The following is a 27,676-nucleotide window of genomic DNA, read 5'->3' on the forward strand; positions in this document are numbered from 1 at the left end:
GGACCCGGGCGGAAGTGACGTAGCCGGGAAGGGACAGCGCTGCACTGCTGAAAACTGGCAGCAATGGCGGAGCGCGAAAACAATGTGGACTTAAAACGAAAAGCAGAAGAAAACCAGGATGGAGGTGGAGAAGAGGAAGAGGATGAATGGGTCGGACCTATGCCGAGCGAAGCCACAACGGTCAAGAAAAGAAAAGGTCTGTTTCTGGTCGCTAATTACGTCGCTACATCTCATTAATGTGCTGCTCCCGCTAAACGATGCTAAGTGATGCTAACCGCTAACTTCTGGATGTTTATGTTTTGTTTTTCCCTCAGTGTTGGAATATGAGCGTGTTTACCTGGACAACCTCCCTTCAGCTGCTATGTACGAAAGGAGCTACATGCACAGAGACGTTATCACACACCTGGTTTGCTCCAAGTAAGTGATTCTTCACTAAAGTTGAACATTAGCTTGGTGGTAGAAGAGATATTAGTTATAGATAATAAGATTTCCTGAATAAAATATAGTGTTATGACTTATGAGTCCAGTATTTTGTGTCATGGGGCACTGAAAAGCATTGTATCTGTTATTATAGTTAGATATTATAAAAGTGAACACACATTGTCATCACTGAAGACATTTCACATGCAGATCCCTAAAGCAAAGATTCAAATCAGAAAAATAAAATAAATACTAATCATATTATGAGGAACAATATCATAAATTTACCTCAAATGACTCTAAAATTTCCCTCCCTTTACAGGACAGACTTCGTCCTCACAGCCAGCCAGGACGGCCATGTCAAGTTCTGGAAGAAGAAAGAGGATGAGGGGATCGAGTTTGTCAAACACTTCCGAAGTCATCTCGGTATGAACTGAATCAGTCACAATCTCTTTTTGACCATCATCATAGACTGTGTTGCTTATACACTGTGTACTCGTGTTTTATATGTATGTATTAAAACTGCTCCTATATTTTTTGCAGGTGTGATAGAAAGCATTGCAGTCAGTGCTGAGGGAGCTCTTTTCTGCTCTGTTGGTGATGATCAGGCCATGAAAGTATTTGATGTCGTCAACTTTGACATGATCAACATGCTGAAGTTGGGGTGAGTCTAAATTGTGGAAGTGTTAACTATATTTCAAGTGTAATTTTTGTTAAACATGATGGGAAGAAAAGGATGCAACGATGTGACTTTTCTCTCTCCTCCCTGTGTAGCTTTCATCCAGGACAGTGCGAGTGGATCTATAATCCAGGCGACGCCATTTCTACGGTGGCCTGCTCGGAAAAATCCACAGGGAAGATCTTTGTTTATGACGGGAGAGGGGACAACGATCCCCTCCACGTCTTCGACAAAATGCACTCCTCACCGCTGTCCCAAATCCGCCTCAATCCCAGATATAGAGTCATCGTTTCAGCTGACAAAGCGGGAATGCTGGAATACTGGATGGGCCTCCCAAGTGAATTCAAGTTTCCCAAACACGTGGATTGGGAATACAAAACAGACACAGACTTGTATGAATTTGCAAAACACAAAACCTACCCAACCAGCCTGGCGTTTTCCTCTGATGGGAAGAAAATGGCCACCATTGCTTCTGACAGGAAAGTCAGAATCTTCCGTTTCCTAACTGGAAAACTGATGAGAGTGTTTGATGAATCATTAACGGTAAGTTCTTCTCACATATTTTCGCCTCGGATCGTTCCCGATATGGCAAATTTCACATGCTAATCACACCTGCTTTGTGTTGTTAGATGTTCACTGAGCTGCAGCAGATGAGGCAGCAGCTTCCCGACATGGAGTTTGGGAGGCGAATGGCTGTGGAGAGAGAGTTGGAGAAGGTGGATGGCATCCGGCTGACAAACATTATCTTTGATGAGACCGGCCACTTTGTGCTCTACGGTACCATGCTGGGCATCAAGGTCATCAATGTGGAAACCAACAGGTATGAAGGTGGAGAGGGCTAGTTGGCAGATAATGTCCTGAATGATAGTCACTGATATTTCATATGTGGCATTTACTTTTTTAAGTAGCACCACTATTGTTTTGGAATACATTCACTATAAATCACAAGTGTGAGAGTACATGAAATGGATGATCGAATCTGTGCTGTTGCTGTAAATAAAGATTAAAGAGGAACTATGCAGGATTTTTGGCTTAATTATGCTACATTTTTACCTTAATTAAACAGCTTTGGAAGTAATTTTGATGGTTAAATGACATGACATGTAACTATCCCAGCTCTTGTCTCTGCGCACCACAACACAAAGCGCCCCATAACCCGGAATTTCTTGTTTATGACAGGTTAAACTACACAAATGTACACTTCGTAACATCGTATATGATATATAACATTATGTACCGCTCTACTGATTGATTTCTCACCAGCTTTGTTGTAAACAAATGCACATGGCTGAGAAGAGGGTTAGCAAAACAGCGGAAAAGCGACCAGACTTACATAGTTCCCCTTTAAATGACCACTTCAGAATTACAGGTCTCATTCAGAGCAGCTTTTATTTATATAGTAAATTCTTCTGCATCTTGTTCCCCAGATGTGTGCGGATCCTCGGGAAGCTGGAGAACATCCGTGTGGTCCAGCTGAGTTTGTTCCAGGGGGTGGCAAAAGCGATGCAGGTGGCCCCGACCGTGGAGATGAAGGCGTCTGACAACCCCGCCTTAGAGAACGTAGAGCCCGACCCCACCATATTCTGCACCGCGTTTAAGAAGAACCGCTTCTACATGGTGAGACCAATTGACAATTTAGCGTGAAGACGATAAAGCTGCAGTTTTTCTCCGGTAGTGTCTCCGTTAATGCATCTGTTCTCCTCACTCCAGTTCTCAAAGAGAGAACCAGAGGACACGAAGAGCGCAGACTCGGACAGAGACATCTTCAACGAGAAGCCTTCGAAGGAGGAGGTGATGGCAGCGACGCAGGCCGAGGGCCCCAAGAGAGTGTCCGACAGCGCCATCATCCACACCACCATGGGAGATATCCACATCAAACTCTTCCCTGTGGAGTGAGTTTCCAGCACGGACACGTTGGCTTTGTTCAGACGTCCTGTTTCTGTTTCACAAGATAATAAACAGAACTTTTCTCTTTCGTGTTTAGATGCCCCAAAACTGTGGAGAACTTCTGCGTTCACAGCAGGAACGGCTACTACAACAGCCACATCTTCCACAGAGTGATCAAGGTGAGGTTTCTGATCTTTCCATCAGATACAGCGGGAAAATAAGTATTAAAAGCATCAACATTTTTCTAATAGAGCTATTGACATGACATTTTCACCAGATGTTGGCAACAACCCAAGTAATGCACACATACAAAGAAATCCTAACATTTGTGTAATGTGTAATAAAGTGAAATGACACAGTACAAATGAACAAATGAATAAAAGGAGGGGCAAAAAGGTTCGGAGAGCCAAGAAAGCAGCTGGAGTCTGTCAGTATTTAGAGAATAATCCTGACCCTATCAGTGCAAAGTAATATCAGCTAGTTTAGTCCAAATTGACCCCTTTTGAAAAGGTTTCTCATCACCAAGGTGTCACACAAGAGGCATCTTATGATGGGGAAAAGCAAAGACCTTCTCAAGACCTTCAGAAACTTATTTTGCAGAACATACTGATGGCATCTGTAACAGATTTGTCTGAATGCACCGTTTTATCCGTTTGTGCCGTTATCTGGAACTAAAAAGAACATCATTTCAGCATAAATTGGCCACGACCAGGTGCTGACAGAGTCAAAAGAAAACTAAGAAGTGTTGTCCAAGAGCCAAGGAGCACTGACAGAGCTTCAGAGAGACCTGGAATCAGCAGATACAGTCGTAAAAGTTGCACTGAACCACCATGGCCTCTATGCATGCTGCTCACCATGCAAGTCTATTGACGTGTTCAGTACTTATTTTCCCCGCTGTATGTGATGCAGCTTTCTCCCGCTGTGTCTAAGTCTTTGTGTCTCTGTGGTGCGCAGGGCTTCATGATTCAGACCGGAGACCCCACGGGGACAGGCATGGGGGGAGAGAGCATCTGGGGAGGAGAGTTCGAGGACGAGTTCCACGCCACGCTGAGACACGACCGCCCGTACACGCTCAGTATGGCCAACGGCGGCCCCGGCACCAACGGCTCGCAGTTCTTCGTCACCGTTGTTCCCACTGTAAGTCGCCTCATCTGCATTTCACAACACTGAACTGAACTCCACTACAGCCACTTGTCAGAGATGCGCTTCATTAATGTGCTGCTGTTTTAGATATTATGTAAAAGTTAGAGAGATGATCAGACCAGTTCAGACATTTCCAAATCTGAAGATACAGCAAGGTAATAATTGACTACAATTGTCACTTGAAGGAAAAGTTCAAAAGTTCAAAATTTTGAAAAATACACTTATTCATTTTTTTTTGCCAACAGGGTTAGGGTTAACATTAACAGAAAAATGTATTCTCGCAGCCTTAATCCTGCATCCTGACATTGAATGTTCATCTGTTATTTCTGGTATTTGCCAGTTCACATCAGAAAGTTATTATCTGAGTCGTTTTAACATTTTAAAGTCACATATCATTTCCTCCTGTGCAACAGTTACAAACATTTGATGACTCATGTTGTCGTTGAGGGTGTTCCTTATTTTGTGGCGAGTTAAAACAGTTTCTTGTAATTTTACATCCCTAGTTCAAACTATAAATCCTGAGCCTGTCTCTGCCCTGCTAGCGTAACTGCTACCTTCGGGCTCTTGGTTCAGATATATAAGGTCTCACTCTACTAAGATGATTCATTGTTTTCATCGTCCTTCTCCATTTCATTCCCGCCTGACTCATCACTGAGGTCAGCAGCGGTCGCTATGTTCAGGTGGTGGAGAGACGACGTCCTCCAAACTCTGATCAAGGCAGCAGATAAAGCTGCCAAACTCTTATTATTCTTATAAACCCTTTATTGTTTTATTAAGGATCCCCATTAGCTGAAGCCAGATCAGTCTGATAGTCTTCCTGTGGTCAATATACAAAAACACACATACATATCACCATTCAAGTAGAAATATACAATCTAATAGCCAGAAATCAACACACCAAAGACAAAAGGAAGGAAAAGAAAAAAGAGAAAAACAAAAGGCCTGTCTCTTTGTCTACAGCTGTAACTGATACTGTGACAATATTTTGCTTTAACAGAGGATGCTTTACTTCACTTCCTCTGTTTAATGTTTTCAGTTGCTTCATGTTGCTGCTGTTTTTCTCCTCTGCAGCCTTGGCTCGACAACAAGCACACTGTGTTTGGCCGGTGTACGAAGGGCATGGAGGTGGTCCAGAGGATCTCCAATGTCAAAGTGAACCCCAAGACGGACAAACCGTACGAAGACATCAGCATCATCAACATCACCGTCAAGTGACTGTACGTCCTCGTGTCCTGTATAGCGATGTATTTTTTTTTACCACACCGAATTATTAAAAGCAAAACTTTTGCGTAAGAAGCATTTGTCTTATTTAAAAAAAAAAAAAACAACTTCCGCACAGCAACAGAAATCCAATGTCAAAGAAAGAAAACGCTGCCAATCCAGACAATTAAGGTCAATTAGTTTATTTTACAGCATCACAATATGAATAATTTACAAAAGCCATTTATCAAGTCCACCGGTAACAAAGGTTTCAAACGCACATTGTGCTTCTACGTTTCAAAAACAAATGAAAATGTTCTCACAAACTAAGTGGAAAGGCTTCTTTTTTCTCACACGTGCATTTTTTTTAATTTTTTTTAATTTGTATTTTTATACATAGGTACAGGTCGTAAACATTACATAGCAATGAATAAAGATTAAATGAAACTCAAAACGATGGTTCCTCGAGAGTAAGACAAGTGTCAGTGTTAGGTTTAATGTTTCACATTACGTTACTTGAAGGCTGTAGATTAAAGGTGTACCATCTCGTAAATAACTCCAGACAGATAAACAGGACTAGTGTGTGATGTGTTAAATAGGAATATTTCCACAAAGACTTCTTTTTTTCAATTTTTTTTTTTTTTTTTAACTTTCTCAGTGAGTTTTAACCAAGAAACAGCAGATTGTTCATTTTTACTTCCAAATGAAAGCTGGTAGTGAGGCAGCAGACGAGTGCAGTTCACAAATCCTGCGCGCAACACGCTCCACAAAAACGGAGGCAGAATCGGTGCAATAAAAACAGATTTTTTTTTTCTTTTCTTTTTTACCTCCTCCTCCTTTTCACACAGAAACGTCCTCGTTCCCGCTCATAAATAAATTCAGTAAACAGTTTGTTCTGTAACAGTAAACACTACATTCAAACCCCCCAAAAAACAAAACAAAAAAAAAAAACTACTGGTGCGCCATTTCAAGACCAGCTGTGGCATTAAATAGGTTGATACACTCAAAAAAACCTTGAACACACACAAGTTAAAGAGCCCCATGAAACATCAGCTGCTATTGCTTACGTTAGATGACAAGGCCAAGTGAGACGATCTGAACATTTCACCGTCACTGGAAGTCCTCTGGGTTTTTGTTTTTGTTTATTACGACTAGTCAACGTCCCATCCCACCTGCATACACAGCTGGGATTAAAGGGATAGTTCAACATTTTGGCAAATTGGCCCATTGCCATAATCCCTATAGTCATAGCAGTAGGTTCGTTACCTTTAATTGTCGGTGCAAGCTGTTTTTAGAGTAGCGGAGCAGAGCCGCAAGTTGCTCAGAGCTATGCTACGGAGGCTCATGGGATTTCTTGGTTTCCCTCATCAAACTCATCAAATACACAATCCAACAACTTCGAAACGCTCTGGTGGACAAGTTGTGACCTGCACATTCACCACGCTATGAGATAATAACAGAACGTTACCAGACAGAGTTGTTTTAGAGGTAAATTCGTGCAAAACCGCTGATGCGTGTTCCCATCCGGGGCAGTTTTTCAGCAAACAGTCTCTGCATTTCCCTCGAAAACAACTCTGTCTGGTAACGGTCCATTATTATCTCACAGCGTGGTGAATGTGCAGGTCACAACTTGTCCACCAGAGCGTTTTGGAGTTGTTGGATTGTGTATTTGATGAGTTTGATGAGGGAAACCAAGAAATCCCATTAGCCTCCGTAGCGTAGCTCTGAGCAGCTCGCCGCTCTGCTATAGCTTGCACCAACAATTAAAGGTAACAAACCTACTGCTATGATGACTATAGGGATTATGGCAATGGGCCAATTTGCCAAAATGTTGAACTATCCCTTTAACTGAAAGAGCTCTGTGGTTATTCAGGATTCAGGATGAGCTAAATTAATTAACGGTTTATAAATGATGCTATTGTTACGATACAGACTACTCTGCATTTAGCTGATATTACTTTTAGTCACCTGTGCTGGGTAATGAAGAGACAGGAAACACAGATACAGTTCACTCTGCCAGGGCACAAGGAGCGTTGGTAACATCTGACGGGACTAAGTTATAAGTCGACTAAGTTATAGATACCAGATAAACAGCGTCGTCTCCGTAAAGGTTAGGATGAAGAAACAACTAAAGTTAGACCGTGGAAGCTGCCTTGGAAAAATGAAGCAGGATGGGTGTTTGTTCGCAGTAGGACAGACTTTAGAGAGATAAGTTATTGTTTTCCATGTTCCCATTAAATGAGCCTAAGAGTATTTACATGTGTGTTTCCTCTGCACGAAGGAGGGAGAAGGACGAGGAGCGGAGGCTTAAAGCCGCTGTGTTGTCTTACATTTTAATGCGTGGAAGTCAGAGGAGAAACGGTGAAGAGAGCTCAGAGGCTGAGGAGGGGGAGGGGGTGTGGGGCAGTGGGGGAGGGATTAGAGGGGAGGGGAGGGGAGGGGAGGGACGTTTTTTTTTTTAGGCCACGTCCAGGACGCCAGCAGCCACCAGCTGTCTGGAGAGCCAGTCCAGCCCCTCGTGGAGGCCCATCCCGCTGCGGGCGTCGCAGCCCTGGATGTGCCAGCTCCGCCCGCAGCACAGCTTGTGCAGGCTCAGCAGCTCCGTCATCTCCTCCACGGAGACCGCGCCGGGGACGTCCTGTGGAAAAGAGACAAAAAAGGTTTTAAAAAAAGGGGCTCAGAAGAAAGGGAAAAGGTCTAAACCAAGGATGTCAAACATACAGAGGGTCCAGGATGAATTTGCCAAGAGTGAAAATTACATAGAAGCCAGAAGAACAATAATATTGTTCAAATTACAAGTATTTTTCTCAAGAAATTTTAAGTTTGTTCATAACATGTTTTGTAAAAGGAGGGTTCATTTGCACTAAATCAAAGGGAATATTTAGAGTTCTTGTTATTTATAGGTTATTATATTATTATTTCTGGCCTACTTGAGATCAAATTGCGCTCCATGTGGCCCCTGAAATAAAATGAGTTTGACACCCCTGGTCTAAACTGTCCCATGATGCTTTGTGTTGTGTTTTCAGGGTTCCTACACACTTGAAATTTCAAAATTTCTATACTTTTTCAAGACTTCTTGGTAAAAAAAAAAAAAATCAATCAAATCGAATAATTTGTGACATTTGAGTAATTAATTAGATGTGTATCATGTAAATAAATGATGCAATTAATCGATTCTTTCATTATTCTGAATTTGTATGCCATTATGTCACCACATGATTTCCAGGAGATTGTAGCTAGGTACAATAGCGCATACAAAATAATTTACCCAAACAACTTCAGATGAGACCAAACCTAGATAAGTATTAAGATAAATATATTTCCATACAGTAGTTTCCATTTTCCATACTTTTCTAGACCTGGAAATGTATAAAAATTAAATTCCATACTTGTGTAGGAACCCTGTGTTGTGTTGTGTTGTGTACCTGTTTGTTTGCAAAGATGAGCAGCAGGGCGTCTCTCAGCTCCTTCTCCGTCAGTAGTTTGGCCAGCTCACTGTGAGACTCCATGAGTCTGTCTCTGTGGCAGCTGTCGATCACAAACACCACCGCTGCGCACACACACACACACACACACACACACACACACACACACACACACACACACACACACACACACACACACACACACACACACACACACACATTAGGAGGAGTCCATCTTTATAACCTGACTTTGCTGATCTTCTTTCTCCTTCTCTAGCACCACCAACAGGTCAAAGCTTTCACTCATCTTATGAAACATCCCAAAATCTACTGGACTCAGTGACTCATGACCTAATGTCATACTGCATCAACACATAACAAACTTTTAATGTTAATAAAACTACATTTTTTAAAAGCGTGATCTAAATTAATCACAAGTATTCAAGTTATCACAGCATTTAATTAAATTCTGAGGCAGAAAATAAGTGAATATAAGAATGTAGAGTCAACTACCTCTGCTTCTTTACACAGTGGCAGTGACGATGAGATGAGTGAGAAGCTGTAGTCACCAAAACCTCATTTATACCAAACCAGACCTTCCTGTTTGTCCAGACACTCTGCTCTAACCACAGCCGTACGTCCACATGTCTTTACTAACAAACAAGCAGATATTGCTCAACGTAACGAGCCAGACAGGAGTTTTCTCATTTTTTTAATTTGTTGTGTAACTCACATGCTGCAATATATTAATAAATAAATAAATAAATAAATGGTTTCGCTTCTGTGCTACTTCACTGAGCTCAGATGTTCCAGCACGATGAGTGTTTTCTGTCTCGAGGGCAAATTTCTTCCTTCATTTCTTAATTTATTTCTTTATTTCTTCATTTATTTCTTTAAAAAGATGTTTGATTTCAAGAATCTAGACTAATCACAAACACACATGGAAATGTGTCGAAACAGACAAACTGTTCAAATGACTCGACCACAGGGATCACACATTTAGAAAATATAAAAAAACACTGTGTTTTATTAGTCGGTACCTTGAGTGTTCAGGTAGTAGTGTTTCCAGAGCGGCCTGAGCTTATGTTTTCCACCAACATCCCAGATGGTGAATTTTAAGTTCTTATATTCAACTGTCTCCACATTGAAACCTAGAAAAAAAAATTAAAGCACATTTATTTGACACAATAATGATTTAAATAAATAAAATATCTATAGATGTTTGACCTGATCGTCATTATGTTGTAAATGCATGTACCAATAGTGGGGATGGGCTGCATGAACTCGTCTTGTTTCAGCTTGAAGAGGATGGTGGTCTTCCCCGCTCCGTCGAGCCCCAGGGTCACGACACGGATCTCCATCTTTGGACCGATGTGAACCCGGTTGTCCTGACGACACAATATAAAACTCAAGCCCTTCAAAATTAGACATGATTTCACTGGCAGATAGATCAATGCAAATGCCCCGAGTGTGTGTGTGTGTGTGTGTGTGTGTGTTAGGGGTGGGAAAAAAAAACCGATTCACATAAATATCGCGATATCTTTTTTGACATTTTGTCATCTATACCAAATGTCATCTATACCAAATGTTTAAGTTTATTTTATTCATTTCTTTACAATTCAAATGACACGCTAGCATTTAACTTCCTACCAATTCAGTGTAACTGTAGATAAATGGACCAGCATCTGTGCATTTTCCTTTACTTTGGCGCCACATCTGCCGATATGTTTCCAACATAATCTTTTTTTGGAAAGTAACGGTATTTAGGAATCTTTACGATCAATTAATTGTGGTGTTTAATACCACGATTAATTGTGAAAACAAGTAATCGTGACATCCCTATAATGGAGTATGTTCATTTATAGGCTCCTACAGTATTTGTGTGCAGATAACTGTTAAAAAATGCAGACTAGGGGCGGTGTTTAGCTCAGTTGGTAGAGCACCCGCCTCATGTGTTGAGGTTATTAGTCCTCACTGCAGGCGGCCCCGGTTCGAATCCCGTGTCGGGTGGCTCTATCCTGCATGTCATTCCCCCTCTCTGCCTCCCATTTCCTGTCACACTCTCAACTGTCCTATCTAATAAAGGCAAAAAGCCAAAAAAATATATAAAAAAAAAAAAAAAAAAAAAAAAAAATGCAGACTAAAAATCGAGAGAATCGGCAATACCGTAGAATCGCAATTTAAATCGAATCGCCATCCAAAAAATCGTAGAAGAATCGAATCGGGAGAAAAGCATATCGTCCCAGCCCTAGTGTGTGTGTGTGTGTGTGTGTGTGTGTGTGTGCGTACCTTGGTGAAGGTGACGGGGATGCCGGCGTCCAGCTGGATGTGATCTGCCAGCTCAGTGAACTGATGCTGCTGCTTCTGTAGCGTCTCCAGCAAACAGCTGATCTCCTGCTTCGCCAGCACGACCCTGCAGTCGTCCTACAGCCGAGGAGACAGAGGAGACAGAGGACAACCGTCAGTGTAAGAGAGAGAAAAACTGGAGGCATAATCCTTGAGTGGGCAAAAAAAAAAAAAAAAGTGCCATTGTTTTTCACTGACGTGTGTTTTTTTTAACGCCTCCTACCTGCTGAAGTGTCTTCTCACAGTGCAGGCAGGCGGTGGACACCTGAGACAGCAGGATGGTCATGTCCTCCTGCTGCTGCCTCAGCCAGATCAGCCTCTCCCTCACGTGGGCGTCCACCACGCTCAGCGCCATCTCCTCCTGCCGACACAGAGTCTCGTGGAGGTCTGCGAAATACGCCCGGACACAGGAGCGCGCGCTCTCCGCTGTGCCAGGGACCTGACGGAGAAAGAGAGACGTGGAGAGGACGTTAAAACACACAATCATTCATGTTTTTAGGAAGAGGTTGAGACGAGAAGAGGTTCAGACTGAAGCTTGATTTTAAACATACATTTGCAAGGTTAAGCTTAAAACAAATGTGTATTTCTGTTGCAGGTGTAAAACTATGGCATTCACAAAGCAAGGAATTGAAAAGTTGTACAAGTATGTCTCAGTTTAAGAAAATGTTTAAAAAAGAAAAGATAAGTATTTACAAAAAAGAAGAAGGAGAAAGAGAAAAAGAAGGGGAAAAAAGAAAAAGATAGATAGATGAGTGGTGTTTACCGTTATTTTGTTTGTTTGTTTTTTTGTCATTACTATGTTTCATTATTTTTAATATTTTGAAACAGAGTATAATATGGGTGTTGAAGTAAGCCAATGAAATTTGTAACAACAGGGAGAGTTTTTTCTTCATCCTGCTCCTTTTCATTCATGATGAAAATGTGTACACAATGTATATGTGCAACTATGTGAGAACCATGAATGAAATAAATCAAAATGAAATGAAATGAAATGAGAGGTTGCTTGTGTCACATCTCACGTGTTCAGTGTGCGCCATGCCAACTCCGTCCTCCACTATCTGCTCTCCTCCCTCTATCTGCTGCACGATGCCGACCAGCTTCCTCGAGTACTCGGACACCTCGTCTGTGAAGCTGCGGATGCAGTGGGCCATGTCCAGAATGGACGCACGGATCTGATTCGCCTCAGTCTCTAGAACTGCGTGCTGAAAAGAGAGGTGACGGTCAGAGGAGAACGGGGCTGGTTGTGGCATCATTTATGTGAGAATATTCAAAGATTATTTTAATATCCACACTTATTTTCTAAAATGAACTGAATTATGAGTAAAGTCATAGTGTGCAATGGGGTTGGTTTGCACTTGCAGTGTTTCCCCCAGAAAATTTGTTAGTTAAGGTGGTGTCTGACCTGTCGACGGGGAGGTGGGGGGGTGGTTGCGCGGAGATCTGTTGACGGGGGGGGGGGGGGAATCGATCGACGGGGGAGGACGCGCCGTGCCGCTTCTCTGTGGTGTGTATGTGTGTGAGAGGATGCGGCCACTCGTCCGACGGGGGGGGCGGCGGCGAATATCGCTACAATTTTTTTTTTTTTTAAGATGTTAGTTTAGGCGGTAGCTCTTTGTTGTTAAGGCGGCCGCCTTAACAGGAAAGCGCTGCGGGAAACCCTGACTTGGCACAATGTAAAAATGAATGTCTGAAGCAACCAATATAAATTAAATTGAAGATTTAATCCTAAAAAGAAAGAGAAATAATCCAATTTAAAGGGATAGTTCAACATTTTGGCAAATTGGCCCACTGACATACGGTAATCCATAGTCATAGCAGTAGGTTTGTTACCTTTAATTGTCGGTGCGAGCTATTTTTAGAACGGCAGAGCAGAGCGACGGAAACACGCATCAGCGGTTTTGCATGAATTTACCTCTAAAACAACTCTGTCTCGTATCGTTCTGTTATTATCTCATAGCGTGGTGAATATGCATGTAATTGGTGTGGGATGGGTGGGGGTTATTTACATTAGACCTAATCAGAATCACTGGAATTACATGTGCCAACCAACCCCAACCCACCTTTGTGAATATATGATATTGCCCATCAACAGCACTCATCAAAGTCTTTCAAATTCAATATCAAATTGTAGCCAACTCCTATTTCTATAAACTGGAAGTAACACATTTACAATATCTCTATAGACCACTTCGGCGTCGACGTCACAGTGACGTACTGGTGGCAGAAAAATACCGGAAGTAAGCAACAAATACACGTCCTGACCATAGGTCCTGACATACAGCTCAACTTTAAAAAGCAGCGCAGCTGCTTGGCTGCAGCACGACCCTAAGCTGTGATGATGAGCCACATTAGAGGGTGAATTTTATTTAATTTTCATAATCGCGGTGCAGAACAGTGAGTTTGGAGCTGACGAAAGGAGAGAAAAAAGAGAGTCGTGCCGCGGCGAGACCGGTGAAATGCTGATTAGAGGGAGTGATCAGCGGTGACCGCCACGCTGACGGACCCAGTGGAAATTGGGGTGATACAACGACTGCTGAGGAGGAACTATAAAGAACTCAGCTGTGATTTAAACTAGGACCTAAACCGAGTGGAGTAGAGCCGAGCTGTAACTGTGTAGTGGAGAAGCGGCAACACACGCGCGTCCCCTCAGATGCAGCTGCATCTCTAGGTCACTGGTGTGTGAGTGTGAGAGAAATAAAAGCTCTGACTTGCTTGGGCAGACGTTGTTTGGTGTCACCCGCTGATTTGCACATGTAGGCTACAATATCTAGACCCCGAATATAAGACGACCCGTCCTACACCTTTTTTCGACGGAAAAAATACTCTTATCAGTCAGTGTATAAAATATAGATATTGCGTGCATCGTTTAGGGATTTTTATTAAACATTTACTGTTTCATTCAGGGTAAACGTTAACACGTGTACACGTTCACCCTCTTATTCATTTATTTTGACATTCATTCATTCATTTTTACACACATCGGGTCATGAGCGGTGTCCCTAGCAACGGTCTGTGATATATAGCCTAACAACGGTCTGACTAATACAGAAATAACAGACATGGATCCGTTAAATAAACTGTAATATACAGCCATACAAGTAGGCTACAGTTTGCTGTCATACCGTAGTTGATGGACTTGTTGATGATCGCCCACGCAGCGTTTTGTGTCCCTAGGCAGTAGCCTACGTCGGTCCGTAACACACAACACACTCCGTTGCTAATCGTTAACTTAGCCTACTCAGGTATGACAACCTGTTTTCTGTTGACAAAACATTAAAATAATCAGAGAAGGCCTCTGTATGATCCATCTTCCTCTGATTTGATCGCTCTTGATGCCGGCTTTCCACTGTTGACACCAGATCAGCTGTCACGTTCTGCCACCAGTGAAGCCCCGCCCACAACATACGTCATCAATGTTTATAAACATAGAAATGGTCTATTCAAAACAATTTTATAACACTTTTGGTGCTAAAACACTGATGCTTTGCCCTCATTAGTCATTACTGTGTCTTTAAAGGGATAGTAGCATTTTTTTTAAAAGTGGGGTTGTATGATCTACAAATAGCCCCTAAGTACTTTAATTGCAGTAGAAGACTCTCTGCACTCCTCCCGTTAGCAACGCCAGCCCATAGCCCTGCCCAGAGATTTACAACATACATTGTTGTGAATGGACCCAAAGAAACGGCCTATTTTCGCAGCCTAAAAGAGGTTTTACCTGAAAAAAAATACACAGTTCCATTGTTTGCTATAATATAATTTTTTCCAGCCCTTCAAAGTGCAGGAAAAACACAGTTTTTATTTGGACCTAACCAACTGCTGATCGGCGGGCGCTAACCCTGGGCGGAGGGATACGTGAGTTGGTTAGGTCCAAATAAAAACTGCGTTTTTCCTGCACTTTGAGGGGCTGGAAAAAATTATATTATAGCAAACAATGGAACTGTGTATTATTTTTCACGTAAAACCTCTTTTAGGCCGCGAAAATAGGCCGTTTCTTTGGGTCCATTCACAACAATGTATGTTGTAAATCTCTGGGCAGGGCTATTATGGGCTGGCGTTGCTAACGGGAGGAGTGCAGAGAGTCTTCTACTGCAATTAAAGTACTTAGGGGCTATTTGGCTTTTAAAAAATGCTACTATCCCTTTAACTTACCTTATGTCCCTGGTGCTTGCCGTACTCCTTGCACACGCAGCACATGAGCGGCCCAGTCTGACAGGCCTCCTCCAGGCAGACGAACTCGATGGCGTGGACCTGATGCTGCAGGCACAGCGTCTTCTCGTGGGGCTTCTCGGCCAGCGGCACGCGGCGGTGTTTGGCCAGCGTGCGGGTGGAGTGGGTGAGCTGGGAGCACTCGGCACACAGGTGGGTGGCGCACACGGTGCAGTACATGGAGGCCGTGTGGCTCTCGTCCTCGTCGCAGCGGATTATGCACTGGTTGAAAAGAAAGAGTGACGGATGATGAAAAGAGGGTCACAGAGCTGTCGGAGCCCGTTAGTGAAACAGTGAAACAGTGAAACAGCGGTGGCGGTTTTTCCCTTACTTCTCCCATGCCTTTCAGAGCGTCCTCCGCCATTCCCGACTGGTTGGTCGCTCCATTCTGGAGTCGCTCCAAGAGTTCGAGCAGAGCAAAGTTTTTCTTCAGACCCCAAACTCCAGAGTCGCCTAAACAGATGTGTAGGAAAATTAAAGATTTCTATCCTCAATCCAAAGATGCTGAGGACAATGTAATGTAATAACAACACATGCAACTAGGGATGTCACGATTATAGATTTTCTAGGTATGATTATTGTCAGAAAGATAAAACACGGTATTACGATTATCATGATTTTTATGCATCACTAAATTTCAAAACACTATGAATGTGTAAAATCAAATATAGTCAAAATATAATTACATCACTAATCTCTTAATATAGGACCAGCTATTAATTCCTCGGGGAAAGTGTTTGAAATATTTAAGTCATTAATTGTCATCTATACCAAATGTTTAAGTTTATTTTAAACCAACACTAAGGAACTTTTCAGCCTTCATAAAATAATTTCATAACTTTTGTGATGATACATCGACTTACAACAAGTTGAATGACACCTCTATCGTGGTCTGAGGGGGTCTGTATCTCTTTCTCTGGCACTAAGCAGCTTTGAGGAGCATGGTAGGAACCCTGCTCTCACTTTACTTTCACTTTCACTTTTGCGAGTCACAACAAGGAGGGAACAGGCAAAACGGCACTTTAGCAATGGATTATGTTTGTGTTTTCACTTTGAAATGATCCACTGGAAACAGAAACTTAGTTTTGATGTCTTCTGTTAATTTTAATGCAGGATATTTACAGGGCTTCACGCTAGTGTTCATGGGAAATGGAGTCTTCCTTCAGGCAAAACACTACCGCTTTGGTCCACAGGCGCCGCCAAACTCAACCAAAACTGAAAGTTCTTTAGTACTGCTTTAATACATTTTTTTAATTACAAATGACACACTAACATTTAGTGTTATGTTAGATAAATGGACCAGTATCTGTGCATCTTCCTTTACTTTGGTGCACATCTGCCGATATGGTTCCGATATATTCTTTTTTGGAAAGTGACGGTATTTAGGAAACTTTACGATCAATTAATTGTGGCGTTTAATACCGCGATTAATTGTGAAAACAAGTAATCGTGACATCCCTACATGCAACGGTGTCAAAAATGAGCAGAAATTGGTCACATGATCAAACCATTGATTATAAGCCTCACTTTTATTTGGGTTACCTGACATTTTCCAGCTCAGTTCTCTTTTGACTCAGAGCAGAAATCCTGCAGAGAGCTTCAGTGATGCATGAAAAGTTGGCTCTCACTGGCTTTGACTGTCAAATATTGTTTTCATCAAGCCAGTATCATCTCTTTCTTTTTTTAAGTACCAACTTTCCATTAGTGTTTACATTTTCTCTGCAGCTGAAACAAGAGAAACCTGCATAATCCTGAATGTGCGTCGAACTTTCTCCAGGAATAAGTCACACACACACACACACACAAAAAACTTGAACTAGACTTCTCTTTGCACAACAATATTAAAAACAATTGGTACATTCATGAATGAATGCGCCTTAAAAAAAAAAAAGTTGACCTTTCAAGGCAGGAAGTGCATAGTTTTACAAGTTACTATAGCAACAGAAATCCCCTCTTTCTCCTTCTCTCTCTCCTCACTCACCCAGCTCAGTGACCTGTCTGTCAAAGGGGCAGCGGACCGCTCGGCCGTGCAGGGGCAACCGGGTGAGGCAGTCATGGCACACTGTGTGACCGCAGAGCAAGAGACGAGGGACCTTGTCCCCTTGGAGAGAGAAGACGTCCTCACACACTCCACACTCCAGCACCTGCAAAAAAAAGGGACACACACATACACACACAGCTTGGATCAACACCAGAAAATCCTATTGCAAATGCATTGAAAATTAATAGGTTCAGACTAACTTTGTTGTGCTAGAAGCACAGTGGCAAGCAGAAAATGTAGGGGCAACCACTGTAAATTGACTTGCAAAGCAAATATCCACATTTCCTTTTCATTCATGCCACCTGCAATGACAGATACTAGATACTTTAAGTTGCCCCTTCCACATTTTACCAGTGTTAAAACAAAAACACAGTAAATTTACTAGTTGCACACGCAATAACATGAAAAATGTACAAGTCTGGAGCCCTGCAGTGGTACAGATTTCACTAATCTGACAAGTAACCCAGAGAAAAATGATGAATCAAAAGTGTTAAGCTGGTTCACTGTGATCTTGGCGTTTACAAATCTAAGACCTTGACTCATCTTGTTTCAGGTGACTAACCCTCTTTGGCTTGTGCACCATCTTTGATGTATTTTTCTTTGATTAGCATGTCACAATTTTCAGAGAAGCAGGCTCAAACTTGCAGACACACACACACACACCGAAGAGGAGCTGCAGTGAAGTGAACCACCACTGCTTGTGCAGAGAGACGCCAGCTAACTAACGATGGTAATCCTCTGGCACTGCTGCCTGCTAGCATGTTGCAGGCACTGAAACACTCGCCTTTGCCTCTCTCATTTTGTTGCACAAATGAGATTTATTGTGAAATGCGTGAGCAGTTAGGGGGCTAATCTTCTTATGACACAGTTTCCATTTTTACATACGCAGCTCTGATCGAATATGGATGACAAGTTTGGCATCAAGGGCTAGCGACGCCAACGCAGCAGCAGCAGCATTCACCCAAAAAAATCTGGAGCCACGAAGGCAGCAGCAGCACCAGCCCTGCGTGCACCGCTCACCACAACAAAAACACACGCACAACAAGCACAACAGCCGCTGGGAACATCATCATCTAGCTGCGGATCGAAGTGACAACATTTACTCACCTTAACCGTGTTTCCATTAGCTCCCCTGCCGTGTCGGATGCAGGGCTCCATCGTCGCTACGGCGCCCTGCTTGTTTATTCCTGCTGCAGCAGCGGCGGCCATTCTTCGTCGACGGCGAAGACGAACGAGCAGGTGCGAGAGGAGAATCCCCGCATGCACTTCCGGGTTGGCTCTTTAGACGCGGTTAGCATCGGTTAGTTAGCATACAGTGCGGTGGTTTTTCGACTACCTTCGCCCGTAGGAATACAATGAAAGTCATTATAATGTCATGAATTGGTCGCCGTATTTCAGTAGGTTGCTATGATACCGATAGGGTGCCAGAAATTTCGGTAAAAAAGCGACTATTTCAACTGCGTTTCTCTTTTTTAATGCGCATGCGCAGTCGAGTCATGCCAGGTAGCCCCAGGAAAATTTGACTGAGAGCTAAACCATGCTCAACACTATGCTCAACACCCAAATTAACAAAATCAAGCGCCATTAACCACTGACTTATCTGTCACAACCAGTATTTAAAAATAAATAAATAAATAAAAATCATGAATCATGTAGAGGGGGTACCTCTATGGGGGGGTACCTGCCCCATGTTTTTAAAGGAGTCATCACCCGGAAATCGCATTTTTCCTTGTTAAAACATGTATACTGGTGTTGGACCTCAGTGGAAACTTGCCTGAAAACCTGGGGTTTGAAAGTGGCTGAGTTTTTTCGTTTGGGCTCTTTGTTTAAGCCAGAGCAGCTCATGAGGCTGCGCACCTCAACATTACGAGATTTTGATTCTGCGCCTACGGTGACGTCACCGTGGCGCCTGCTTTCATAAACACACCTCTCTTCCACCACCCCGACTTCTGCCGCGCCGCCATTACGGGTTGTTTTATTTCCCACTGTAGCGCTGTTATTTCGTCACTTTATTAAGTTTTAATAATTTTTCATGCGAGAAAGTAAGGGTTTAGATCCCCAATGTGCGGTTAGTTTATCCAAATGACGGCTGTTTAAAGTTTTCTCCGCGTTGGGAGAAGTGAGGTGCAGCCAGCTGCAGCCAGCACCAGAGGAGCGGAGTGACTCCTCAACCCACCTGCAGCGCTCGTTTAGCCGGCCGAACGACATCGTCATGCCGCCGAAAGAAACTATCGTTAATTTATTAAGTTTTAATATTTTTTCATGCGAGAAAGTAAGGGTTTAGATCCCCAATGTGCGGTTAGTTTATCCGAATGACGGCTGTTTAGAAGTTAGCTCCGCGTTGGGAGAAGTGAGGCGCAGCCAGCTGCAGTGAGCACCAGAGGAGCGGAGGAGGAGTGACTCCTCAACCCGCCTGCAGTGCTCGTTTAGCCGGCCGATAACAACGTCGTCGTGCCGCCGGAGGAAAGGGTCGTTAATTTATTAAGTTTTAATATTTATTCATGCGAGAAAGTAAGGGTTTAGATCCCCAATGTGCGGTTAGTTTATCCAAATGACGGCTTAGAAGTTTGCTTCGCGTTGGGAGAAGTGCAGCTCCAGCGAGGCAGAGGAGCGGAGAGTGACTCGTCAGCAACCCGCCTGCAGCTGCTCGTTAACCGGTCAAACTACGTTGTCATGCCCGCGGAGGAAACGTTTGTTAATTAACTTACCCGCAGGTTTGTAGAGGTTTACCGCCGACTGGTTCAATTCTTTTTAGGTGATAAACGTTTGTCTCACTGATGAAATCTAACAATTGTGGCAGTCGTATTAGTTTGTTTGAATGAAAAGTGAAGCTTCACGCAGAGCAGCAGCAGCTTTGCCCCGGGGCTCTGTAGCCTACGTACAGAAATCACCACATTTGCATCAATAAACACATGTTTTACAATGAACCGATACAATTTTGTTTTATTTTATGAAGTTATAACATGGTTACGGTACATGACAGAGCAGCATAGGTATGCGGTTTCCAATACAGCCTGCATGTAGCCCACAGGGCCAGCCACCATTCCGGCTCTGTCCTCCCTGCGTCCAATCAATGCGCGCCTCATTACATATTAATACATTGAACATCCGGACCAGTCAAAACCTCGCGCCTACTCTCACGAGAGAAAGTTGCCATATGAAAAAGTGTCAGAACAAGCTCTATGTTTGAATTTTTTTTTTTTTTAAATGTTTCCAATAAGTTTTAAGAACTGATTCAAAGCAATTAAAGGGGGATTGGATACATAAAAAACGAGGTGATGACTCCTTTAAATACTTTGTGTTTTCTTTAACCTGCTTGTTTCTATTTCAGTATAGGGGACTGTCAATGGAAATTAGCCTTTTAGCTAGAATTGAGTACATTTACATTTTATCTTTAAAATGTTTATCAATGTACATTGTCCCTCTTTATCAAATAAAATAATTGAATTTGAATGTAGTTGTAGTGTAGTAGCCTAATTTAATATATTCTACAGCTAAAATGGCTTAGCTTGTACAGAGGCCACACTACTAAATTTATATATATATTTTTTATACTGTTTTTTGTTTGTTTGTAGCTACAGGCCTACATCCTGTAAGTCGAACTTTTTTTTTTCCAACTGACTACAATTCCCATAATGCGGCACGGCCTGCCCCCTGATAATGACGTATTCTTGGCGCGCCTCGCCTGGCTCAAGCAGAAGGTTTGATTTTAGCTCATCGCTGCTATTTAAACGGTAGTTGTTTATTTTACTGTGTTATGTTTTAATTTCATTAACCAGCTTTTTGGTCGCTTAATCAACTCCCGTGTCTGTTGCTCGTATGTTTGCCTAACATTTGCAGAGAGGAGGTCGAAATCATTTGTGTTTTCCCTCCAGAGCGGGCACCTCTCTGGTTTCAACAATCCAGCTTTGTTTATGTATATTTTATCGTTTCATTGCATCATATTTAATCTTATTTATTCCTACAGTTCACCTGCTCCTCTCAGGTATCTGTAATCGATGGCTCAACAACCACAACAGACGATCCCCTCCGCCCCAGACTCCCCTGCGCTGGTGGTCACCTCCAACGTGCAGAAATATGCAATAAAAAAGAAGAAAGTGCTCAGTGCTGAAGAAATGGAGCTGTTTGAACTGACCCAGGCTGCAGGCATCACTGTAGACCAGGAGGTCTTCAAGTAAGCAAACTGTCAGCCCATTAGAAACCAGACTGTATATGTCTACATGCAGGTATATAAATAGGAGGAAACACTATTTTCTGCTTCTCTCTCATACACACTCCTCCTCCTCCCTTTTTGTCCTCACAGGATCATCGTGGACCTGCTGAAGATGAATGTGGCTCCTCAAGCCGTCTTCCAGACTCTGAAGGCGATGTGTGCAGGTCAGAGAGTGGCTGAAAGCGCCGGCGCTGAGTCTTCAACTGCCTCCCACACCGCCAGCGTCACCACCACCACCACAGCACCGGCAGAGCCCAGAGGTTAGTGTACTGTCTGGAGACAGAAAGACGTGAGTGACGAGGTTACAGAAAACTACTCACACATGTCTTATTTAGACTGAAGCTAGAGGAAGTTATATGCCCTGATCCAGCATCGTATATCACAGTCCTGCAGGAATATCTCGCAGACTGTGGACATTTTAGTCACAGATCTGCTCATAACAAGGGGCGATTGTTGAATATGCAAAGTCACACAATCGAAGCTATTGATTAATGTGAAGAAAAAACAAAACAATCCCATACAGTATTTGCATACCAAACAAACATGAATATTGTTTTTATGTTGTTATTCGCACCTGTGCTTTTGTCAAACGTGTTCATGTGATATTGTGAAGGATTATTTCCTTGGAGAAGCAGAAAACAGTGTTTCCTCCTCTTTATAACTCCATATTCACATATATACAGTCTTGTTTCTAATGGATGCTAGTTTGCTCACTTGAAAACCACAAAGTGTTGATAGAACGACTGTAAATGCACCACCACTGGCTCTATCAACACTAATACAACTGCATAAACTTATTTCATAGGAGCTCTATTGATTATAACTGATTTCACTTGCTAATATGTAAGAAATACAAACATAGCTCATTTCAACACTGTTTTATTGGTGTTCAATCATAGCTTGGAGTAACAATATGATAATAATAATGTGTGAATATTAATACCAAGTCAGAATAATGGGAAGTTTTCCTGTGTCTTCCCTTCTGCATGAGTGCGTGCAGCAAAAAGGTGACGGCTTTTTATAGCCATGACATTTCAGTGACGACGCAAAACGACGATGATTCACAAGGGTCTTAAATCTCAATTTACTGCTCGTTACAGAGCAAACTGCTGAGTGTCTGTTATATGGGGGGCGTTGGGTAGTAAATGAGTGAATGAGGGAGCCAAAATGTCTGAAGACCTTCCCCCATGGCAGACATTTTGACTTATCAGCATCCTCCAGTCTCCACACGTGTGTGACCTGTAACATTTTCACTGGGGAAGAACTTGGCTTTTTGACCTTTACAGCTGCTAAAGCTCAATTTACAGCTGGAAATATTTGTTTTTCTTTAACTCAACTTCTCAGTCTTCCTCGTCCTTCCTCTGCACTGTAGAGCTTCTTGTCCTGCACCCTGCATCACCTAAATCCCTCTCACTAACTAAACGCCCTCCTCAGTTCACACCATAGAGAGCGTATGGAGGGTGAACTGAAGACGAAGGCCGTACAAAATACAAAGTCTGCTCCGCCCGCTGATCTTCACTGTGTGTGTACTTCACGGCGTTTTCTGGGTTTTTTCTGTCTGTTGTCGCCCATGAATCCTCTTCTTTCTGTCGTTCTTTGTTTCCTGAAGAAGAGGACTCTTTGGTCTCTGGAAAGAGCCCTAAACCCGCTGCAGCTGCCCCCTCAGCATCTGGCCCCAGAGCCACAAGGGTCAACACTAAGATTGTGGTCTACGGCCCCCAAGACTCTAGCTCTCCTCACTCTCAAGGTCCCCTCCGCTGCACTCGGTCCCTCTCCTCCATCTGTCCTCTTGCTTGCCCCCTCCCTCCCTTCCTTTTTTTTTTTTATTAACACAAGTGTTATGTTTGTTTGCTTGCAATATGACACAGGACTGTGCCAAAACTACATGCTGTGCTTTCTCCATTTCATGACTACACTGAGTGTATGCATGTGTGTGTCTGTGTGTACATGCATGAGTGTGTGGAGTAGAAGAGTAGAACCCGTGTTTGATATTTTGTGCCTAAAATTATATAAAAAAAAAAAAAAATTAGTGGATGCTGTTTAAAACCAGTAAGAAGAGAAAGCTTGATTTAATTTTATTTTATTTTTAATGAATTATTTAGAAACTCAAAAACGAATTTCTACTATATGGTCGATGTTGTGGTTTCACCTCCCTCGTGAAAAATGCTGCGCTGAAACAAAGTAAAATGTAGAATTCAGTGCGTTATTCTGTATTTAGATGTGATTGAGAAAAATATTATTCAAAATGCCTGATTTTCAGTGAAACAAGGACTTTGAACACATTAATAAATGTGATTATTTCCTCATGGTGAAGGAACCTAACATGACTAACACACAGGATTCCTCAGCCCCTGAAATAGGATGATGAAAACCACAATAAAGTGCTTTAATTTGAGTAGAATTATGCTAATATAGAAAACATCCCAGTTAACTCACAGTGTTTTACTCTCAATAATTCAAAAGGCACTTAAAACTTGGCTACTAAATACATGTAGGGCAGCTGTGGTGAGAGTTGCCTTTAGTTTAAGGGTGGGGTAGTCTGTCAGTATAAGAGAAGACAAGACTCAAAGAATCAGAGATATCAGAGAGGACATTAGTGTGACAAATTTACAGCTGGGTAGTTTCTATGAAATTAAGAACTCCTGGTTTAATCAATGCTGGGGTAAACAGCAGTTTTTGAATCAATAATCAGTATTTAGCTTTAAAGGGATAGTTCAACATTTTGGCAAATTGGCCCATTGCCAGAATCCCTATAGTTTTAGCAGTAGGTTTGTTACCTTATATTGTCGGTGCAAGGTATTTTTAGAACGGCGGAGCAGAGTCGCGAGCTGCTCAGAGCTATGCTACCAAGGCTCATGGGATTTCTTGGTTTCTCTCATCAAACTAATCAAATACACAATCCAACAACTCCAAAACGCTCTGGTGGACAAGTTTTGACCTGCACATTCACCACGCTATGAGATAATAACAGAACGTTAGGAGACAGAGTTGTTTTCGAGGTAAATTCATGCAAAACTGCTGATGCGTGTCCCCATCGGGGGCAGTATTTCGGCGAGCAGTCTCTGCATTTGCTCTGTAGCTCTGAGCAGCTCGCGGCTCTGCTCCACCGTTCTAAAAATAGCTTGCACCGAGAATTAAATGTAACGAACCTACTCCTAAAACTATAGGGATTATGGCAATGGGAATTGAACTATCCCTTTAATTTTGACCCAAAAATATGAAACGATAAAACTCCCAGAGATTTCCACTCCCACCTCGTAGCAGTGTACTGTTAGTTCCTGGTGGTGTTAGTAGTAAATAGTAGTAGTTAGAACCGATCCAGCTGGACATTAGATATCATAGATGATAGAAGTGTCAGAGTATGCAGATGTTTAAAGCACTTTCTGGTCACTTTATGGTTCTTGCCAGAAGTCGAGCCATAGTCAAGTCAAGCATGCAGTGTAAATACGAAGCTCTGTTGCAACCACAGTTAAAGAGAAGGTAAGAAATCTGGATCCATCTATCTCCTCTCATCCATGTCATGTGATATGCATTTTTCTTCCATCATTTTCATTTTACCCTGTCATCATCCCATTTTTACATTTTTTGCTGTTACCTTGTTGCCTGAAACCGTCATAACAGCTCAACATCTGTCTTCATCGCTGTGTTTTCTTACTCTTTTCATCGACAGTGCGCAGTAAAGCTGGAGCGGGCCACAGCGAGAAGAGCAGGGAGTCGTCCAGCCAGCGGGTGCAGCGACAGTCCAGCGCCACCAGAGGGCAGAAGACCAAGAGCTCGGGCAGCAGCAGCTCCTCCTCACAGATCAACTCCACATAAAGACTCAGGCTTGATGTGAGCCCAGATGTAAATATGTATGTTTCCAATTTATCTGTAAGTTTCACTGTGTAGCCTGTTTAAAGGGTGGTTTCACCCAAATTACAAAACGTTGTCCAAATTAACCTGGATAATGAAAGCTGCCGGAGTAGATGGATACCACGGATATTACAAGGCTGTTGCTTATTTTTTTTAATTTGGGTAAACCCACCCTTTGAGCTTCTAACAATATAAGAAAGTCTCCTTCTTCTTGTTCTGGTTGATTCAGGGGATAAAGCCTTTCATCTCATTGCCATGTAACACTGACTAAACTTATAGAAAAAGTTGTTTTTTTTACGAAAACTGAAAATGTCTGTATTCAGTGTGTAACTTTTTATATTATGATTAATGTGTAATAAACCCAATTACAGTGTAAATATACTCCCTGAATCTGTCTTTTTATCTCATCTTTATTAGGGATGCACTGATCCTATACTTACTAATTATTTCCTCTCCTACAAATACAAATTCTGGTAACATTATAGATTCACAATTCGACTCTGAAATGAGCTCATTATAAGTTTTGGTATTGCAATAATTCAATATTAACAAGCATCAGCTGTTTACTTACTGGTCTTACCAGGAACTTCAACCATGATTGAGTTTACAACACAAGAGAAGTTATAACACTTCCTCTGAGCAGAGCGACAGTGACTTGGTATCCGAAAATTAAAAGCAAGTAAGTAAAAACATATAAGTTAATAATTATTAGTTACATTAAGAAAAATACTCTATTACCCTTTTCTTTCGTGTGACAATGTGAAGGGAGGGTGCTTGTAGTGATGATCTGGACCGTGACTTTACCATTTTGGTTCACTTGCAGCTTTTATCATGACAATGCAGGTGTCATTTTCAGATAAAAAGCTCTGCATATGCTCTGTCTGCCCAGTCGTTGAGTCCACAGCTGGATTGTTGTTCGTTTCCTCTGTAGGTTTAAGGTGTGCACCACAATTGGCCTCCTCACGAACTCCTACTACACCCTTGAGTTTTGTTCGGACTTAAGCTGTACACAAAGAAACTTACCCCATTCAGCAGATGAATATAGAAACGGCCTTCTGGCATTCAGTACTACACAAGCAGTGGAGACCATATGTCTCTTATACTTTACTTATTTGACCTTCGCTGTGCAGAGTTTTGTAGACTTAGACCATTATCCCAGAGTAGGGGAGTAACAATAAGTGCAAAGTGCATTTTTGAGTTGGAAATCAATGGGATTATTTTAATCTAATGTAAATATTGGTGCATTTTCTGCTATTCTATGACTTGCTCTGAGAGTCTTAACTCAGCCGCAGCACAATAATGTTTCAAGACTCTATAGCAGCAAAAGGCAAAGAGAAGATTGGCTTGGTTCCCTCTTTACTTTGCTGGTTGGCAACAGTTACCTGCACCGATCTCAATACAGCGTTGGTGTGTCTTTTCCTCTTTGTCTGGCACTGAATGAGTACAGCTGTTAAGTCTTTCTCCTCTTGAATGGCTGATCATTTTCTCAAAACCGTCAGGAATGCCGGCTACTCTGATTGAGATGGAGTTGCAAGTCACTTTTTGAAGAATGCCCACTGCTATTGATCTTACTGAAACTGTCACGGTCTTATTGATTCCCTCCTCTTGTGCCATGATACTGAGAAGGAATAGATACGCACTCATCAGGCACTTTATTAAGAACCTACTAATACAGTGTTTGGCCTCCGCTCGCTCTCAAACGGTATTGGTAGTTCACTTAAGCACAGATTCCACAAGGTGTTGGAGAATCGTTGATAAGATGACTACATCACATTGACCTTGTTCTACCAAAACCTGAATGGTGTTCTACTGATTCAGATCTGTGTTGTTAATGAAACTAGTTTGAGACGGCTCCTGCTTTGTGATGTGGAGCATTCAAACCAAGATTGATTGGTATTAAGAGGTTATTATACCATCAACACCACCAGCAGCAGCAAACTGGATGATTGACACACGACTTGTTGGGTCCATGGACCCAAATTCAGCAGAAATCCAGGTCTATCAGACCACCAGGCAAGGGACTGGTTCTCAAACCTTTTTAGATCAAGGACCCCTAAACTGGCACAAATTAGACCATGGACCCCCCATTGGACAAAATTTTGAAACAAACACCAGAAAAACACAAATATGTGTTCTGAGACTGAGAACCATTACTATTTTTAATCAACAAATGTTCAAATTGGGGCCAATGGTGTAAAAATTTGGGAAAATTTGGAGAAAGTTCTTGCCTGACAAGCCAGACTATATCATTAAAATGTATAGTC

At 42.3% G+C, this 27,676-nt stretch overlaps 3 protein-coding genes across 6 annotated transcripts; 2 read left to right on the forward strand and 1 right to left on the reverse strand.

The window, feature by feature from the left end:
- The first annotated feature begins 45 nt into the window (after positions 1-45).
- On the forward strand, positions 46-5,419 carry ppwd1 (peptidylprolyl isomerase domain and WD repeat containing 1). The gene is made up of 11 exons (XM_085793107.1): positions 46-196; positions 315-417; positions 743-846; positions 964-1,084; positions 1,195-1,642; positions 1,729-1,919; positions 2,527-2,716; positions 2,810-2,991; positions 3,084-3,165; positions 3,941-4,123; positions 5,201-5,419. Exons 1-11 carry the CDS (start codon positions 64-66, stop codon positions 5,342-5,344), a joined length of 1,881 nt encoding a protein of 626 aa, XP_085649233.1. The 5' UTR covers positions 46-63; the 3' UTR covers positions 5,345-5,419.
- Positions 5,420-7,166: 1,747 nt separating this feature from the next.
- On the reverse strand, positions 7,167-18,567 carry trim23 (tripartite motif containing 23). Its single transcript, XM_085793108.1, has 11 exons — positions 18,455-18,567; positions 17,288-17,450; positions 15,638-15,759; positions 15,250-15,528; positions 12,120-12,302; positions 11,324-11,539; positions 11,044-11,178; positions 10,013-10,142; positions 9,795-9,905; positions 8,755-8,879; positions 7,167-7,967 (listed from the first exon to the last, which is right to left on the reverse strand). Exons 1-11 carry the CDS (start codon positions 18,554-18,556, stop codon positions 7,788-7,790), a joined length of 1,746 nt encoding a protein of 581 aa, XP_085649234.1. The 5' UTR covers positions 18,557-18,567; the 3' UTR covers positions 7,167-7,787.
- On the forward strand, positions 18,444-25,777 carry mzt2b (mitotic spindle organizing protein 2B). Of its 4 annotated transcripts, none has more exons than XM_085793110.1 (5): positions 18,444-18,586; positions 21,333-21,521; positions 21,651-21,820; positions 23,170-23,307; positions 25,231-25,640. In XM_085793110.1, exons 2-5 carry the CDS (start codon positions 21,346-21,348, stop codon positions 25,374-25,376), a joined length of 630 nt encoding a protein of 209 aa, XP_085649236.1. In that variant the 5' UTR covers positions 18,444-18,586; positions 21,333-21,345; the 3' UTR covers positions 25,377-25,640. The 4 variants fall into 4 exon arrangements, with proteins under 4 accessions (XP_085649236.1, XP_085649235.1, XP_085649238.1 ...); XM_085793109.1 differs by lacking the exon at positions 18,444-18,586 and adding an exon at positions 20,978-21,081; XM_085793111.1 differs by lacking the exon at positions 18,444-18,586 and adding an exon at positions 21,026-21,048.
- The last annotated feature ends 1,899 nt before the right edge of the window (positions 25,778-27,676 follow it).

This window comes from Trachurus japonicus, chromosome 12, assembly GCF_045865225.1.
Source record: "Trachurus japonicus isolate A0001 chromosome 12, Traja_1.0".
NCBI classification, from domain to species: domain Eukaryota; kingdom Metazoa; phylum Chordata; class Actinopteri; order Carangiformes; family Carangidae; genus Trachurus; species Trachurus japonicus.

Bases quoted from the DNA above. Each gene is read 5' to 3' on its own strand.
- ppwd1 (XM_085793107.1), top strand. From the start codon at position 64: ATGGCGGAGCGCGAAAACAATGTGGACTTAAAACGAAAAGCAGAAGAA. The intron at 1,085-1,194 runs GTGAGTCTAAAT...CTCCCTGTGTAG, and splicing joins ATCAACATGCTGAAGTTGGG to CTTTCATCCAGGACAGTGCG. The intron at 2,992-3,083 runs GTGAGTTTCCAG...TTTCGTGTTTAG, and splicing joins ATCAAACTCTTCCCTGTGGA to ATGCCCCAAAACTGTGGAGA.
- trim23 (XM_085793108.1), bottom strand. From the start codon at position 18,556: ATGGCCGCCGCTGCTGCAGCAGGAATAAACAAGCAGGGCGCCGTAGCG. The intron at 17,451-18,454 runs GTGAGTAAATGT...TTTTTTTTGCAG, and splicing joins CTAATGGAAACACGGTTAAG to GTGCTGGAGTGTGGAGTGTG. The intron at 11,540-12,119 runs GTGAGATGTGAC...TTTCTCCGTCAG, and splicing joins GCATGGCGCACACTGAACAC to GTCCCTGGCACAGCGGAGAG.
- mzt2b (XM_085793110.1), top strand. From the start codon at position 21,346: ATGGCTCAACAACCACAACAGACGATCCCCTCCGCCCCAGACTCCCCT. The intron at 21,522-21,650 runs GTAAGCAAACTG...TTGTCCTCACAG, and splicing joins GTAGACCAGGAGGTCTTCAA to GATCATCGTGGACCTGCTGA. The intron at 21,821-23,169 runs GTTAGTGTACTG...TGTTTCCTGAAG, and splicing joins AGCACCGGCAGAGCCCAGAG to AAGAGGACTCTTTGGTCTCT.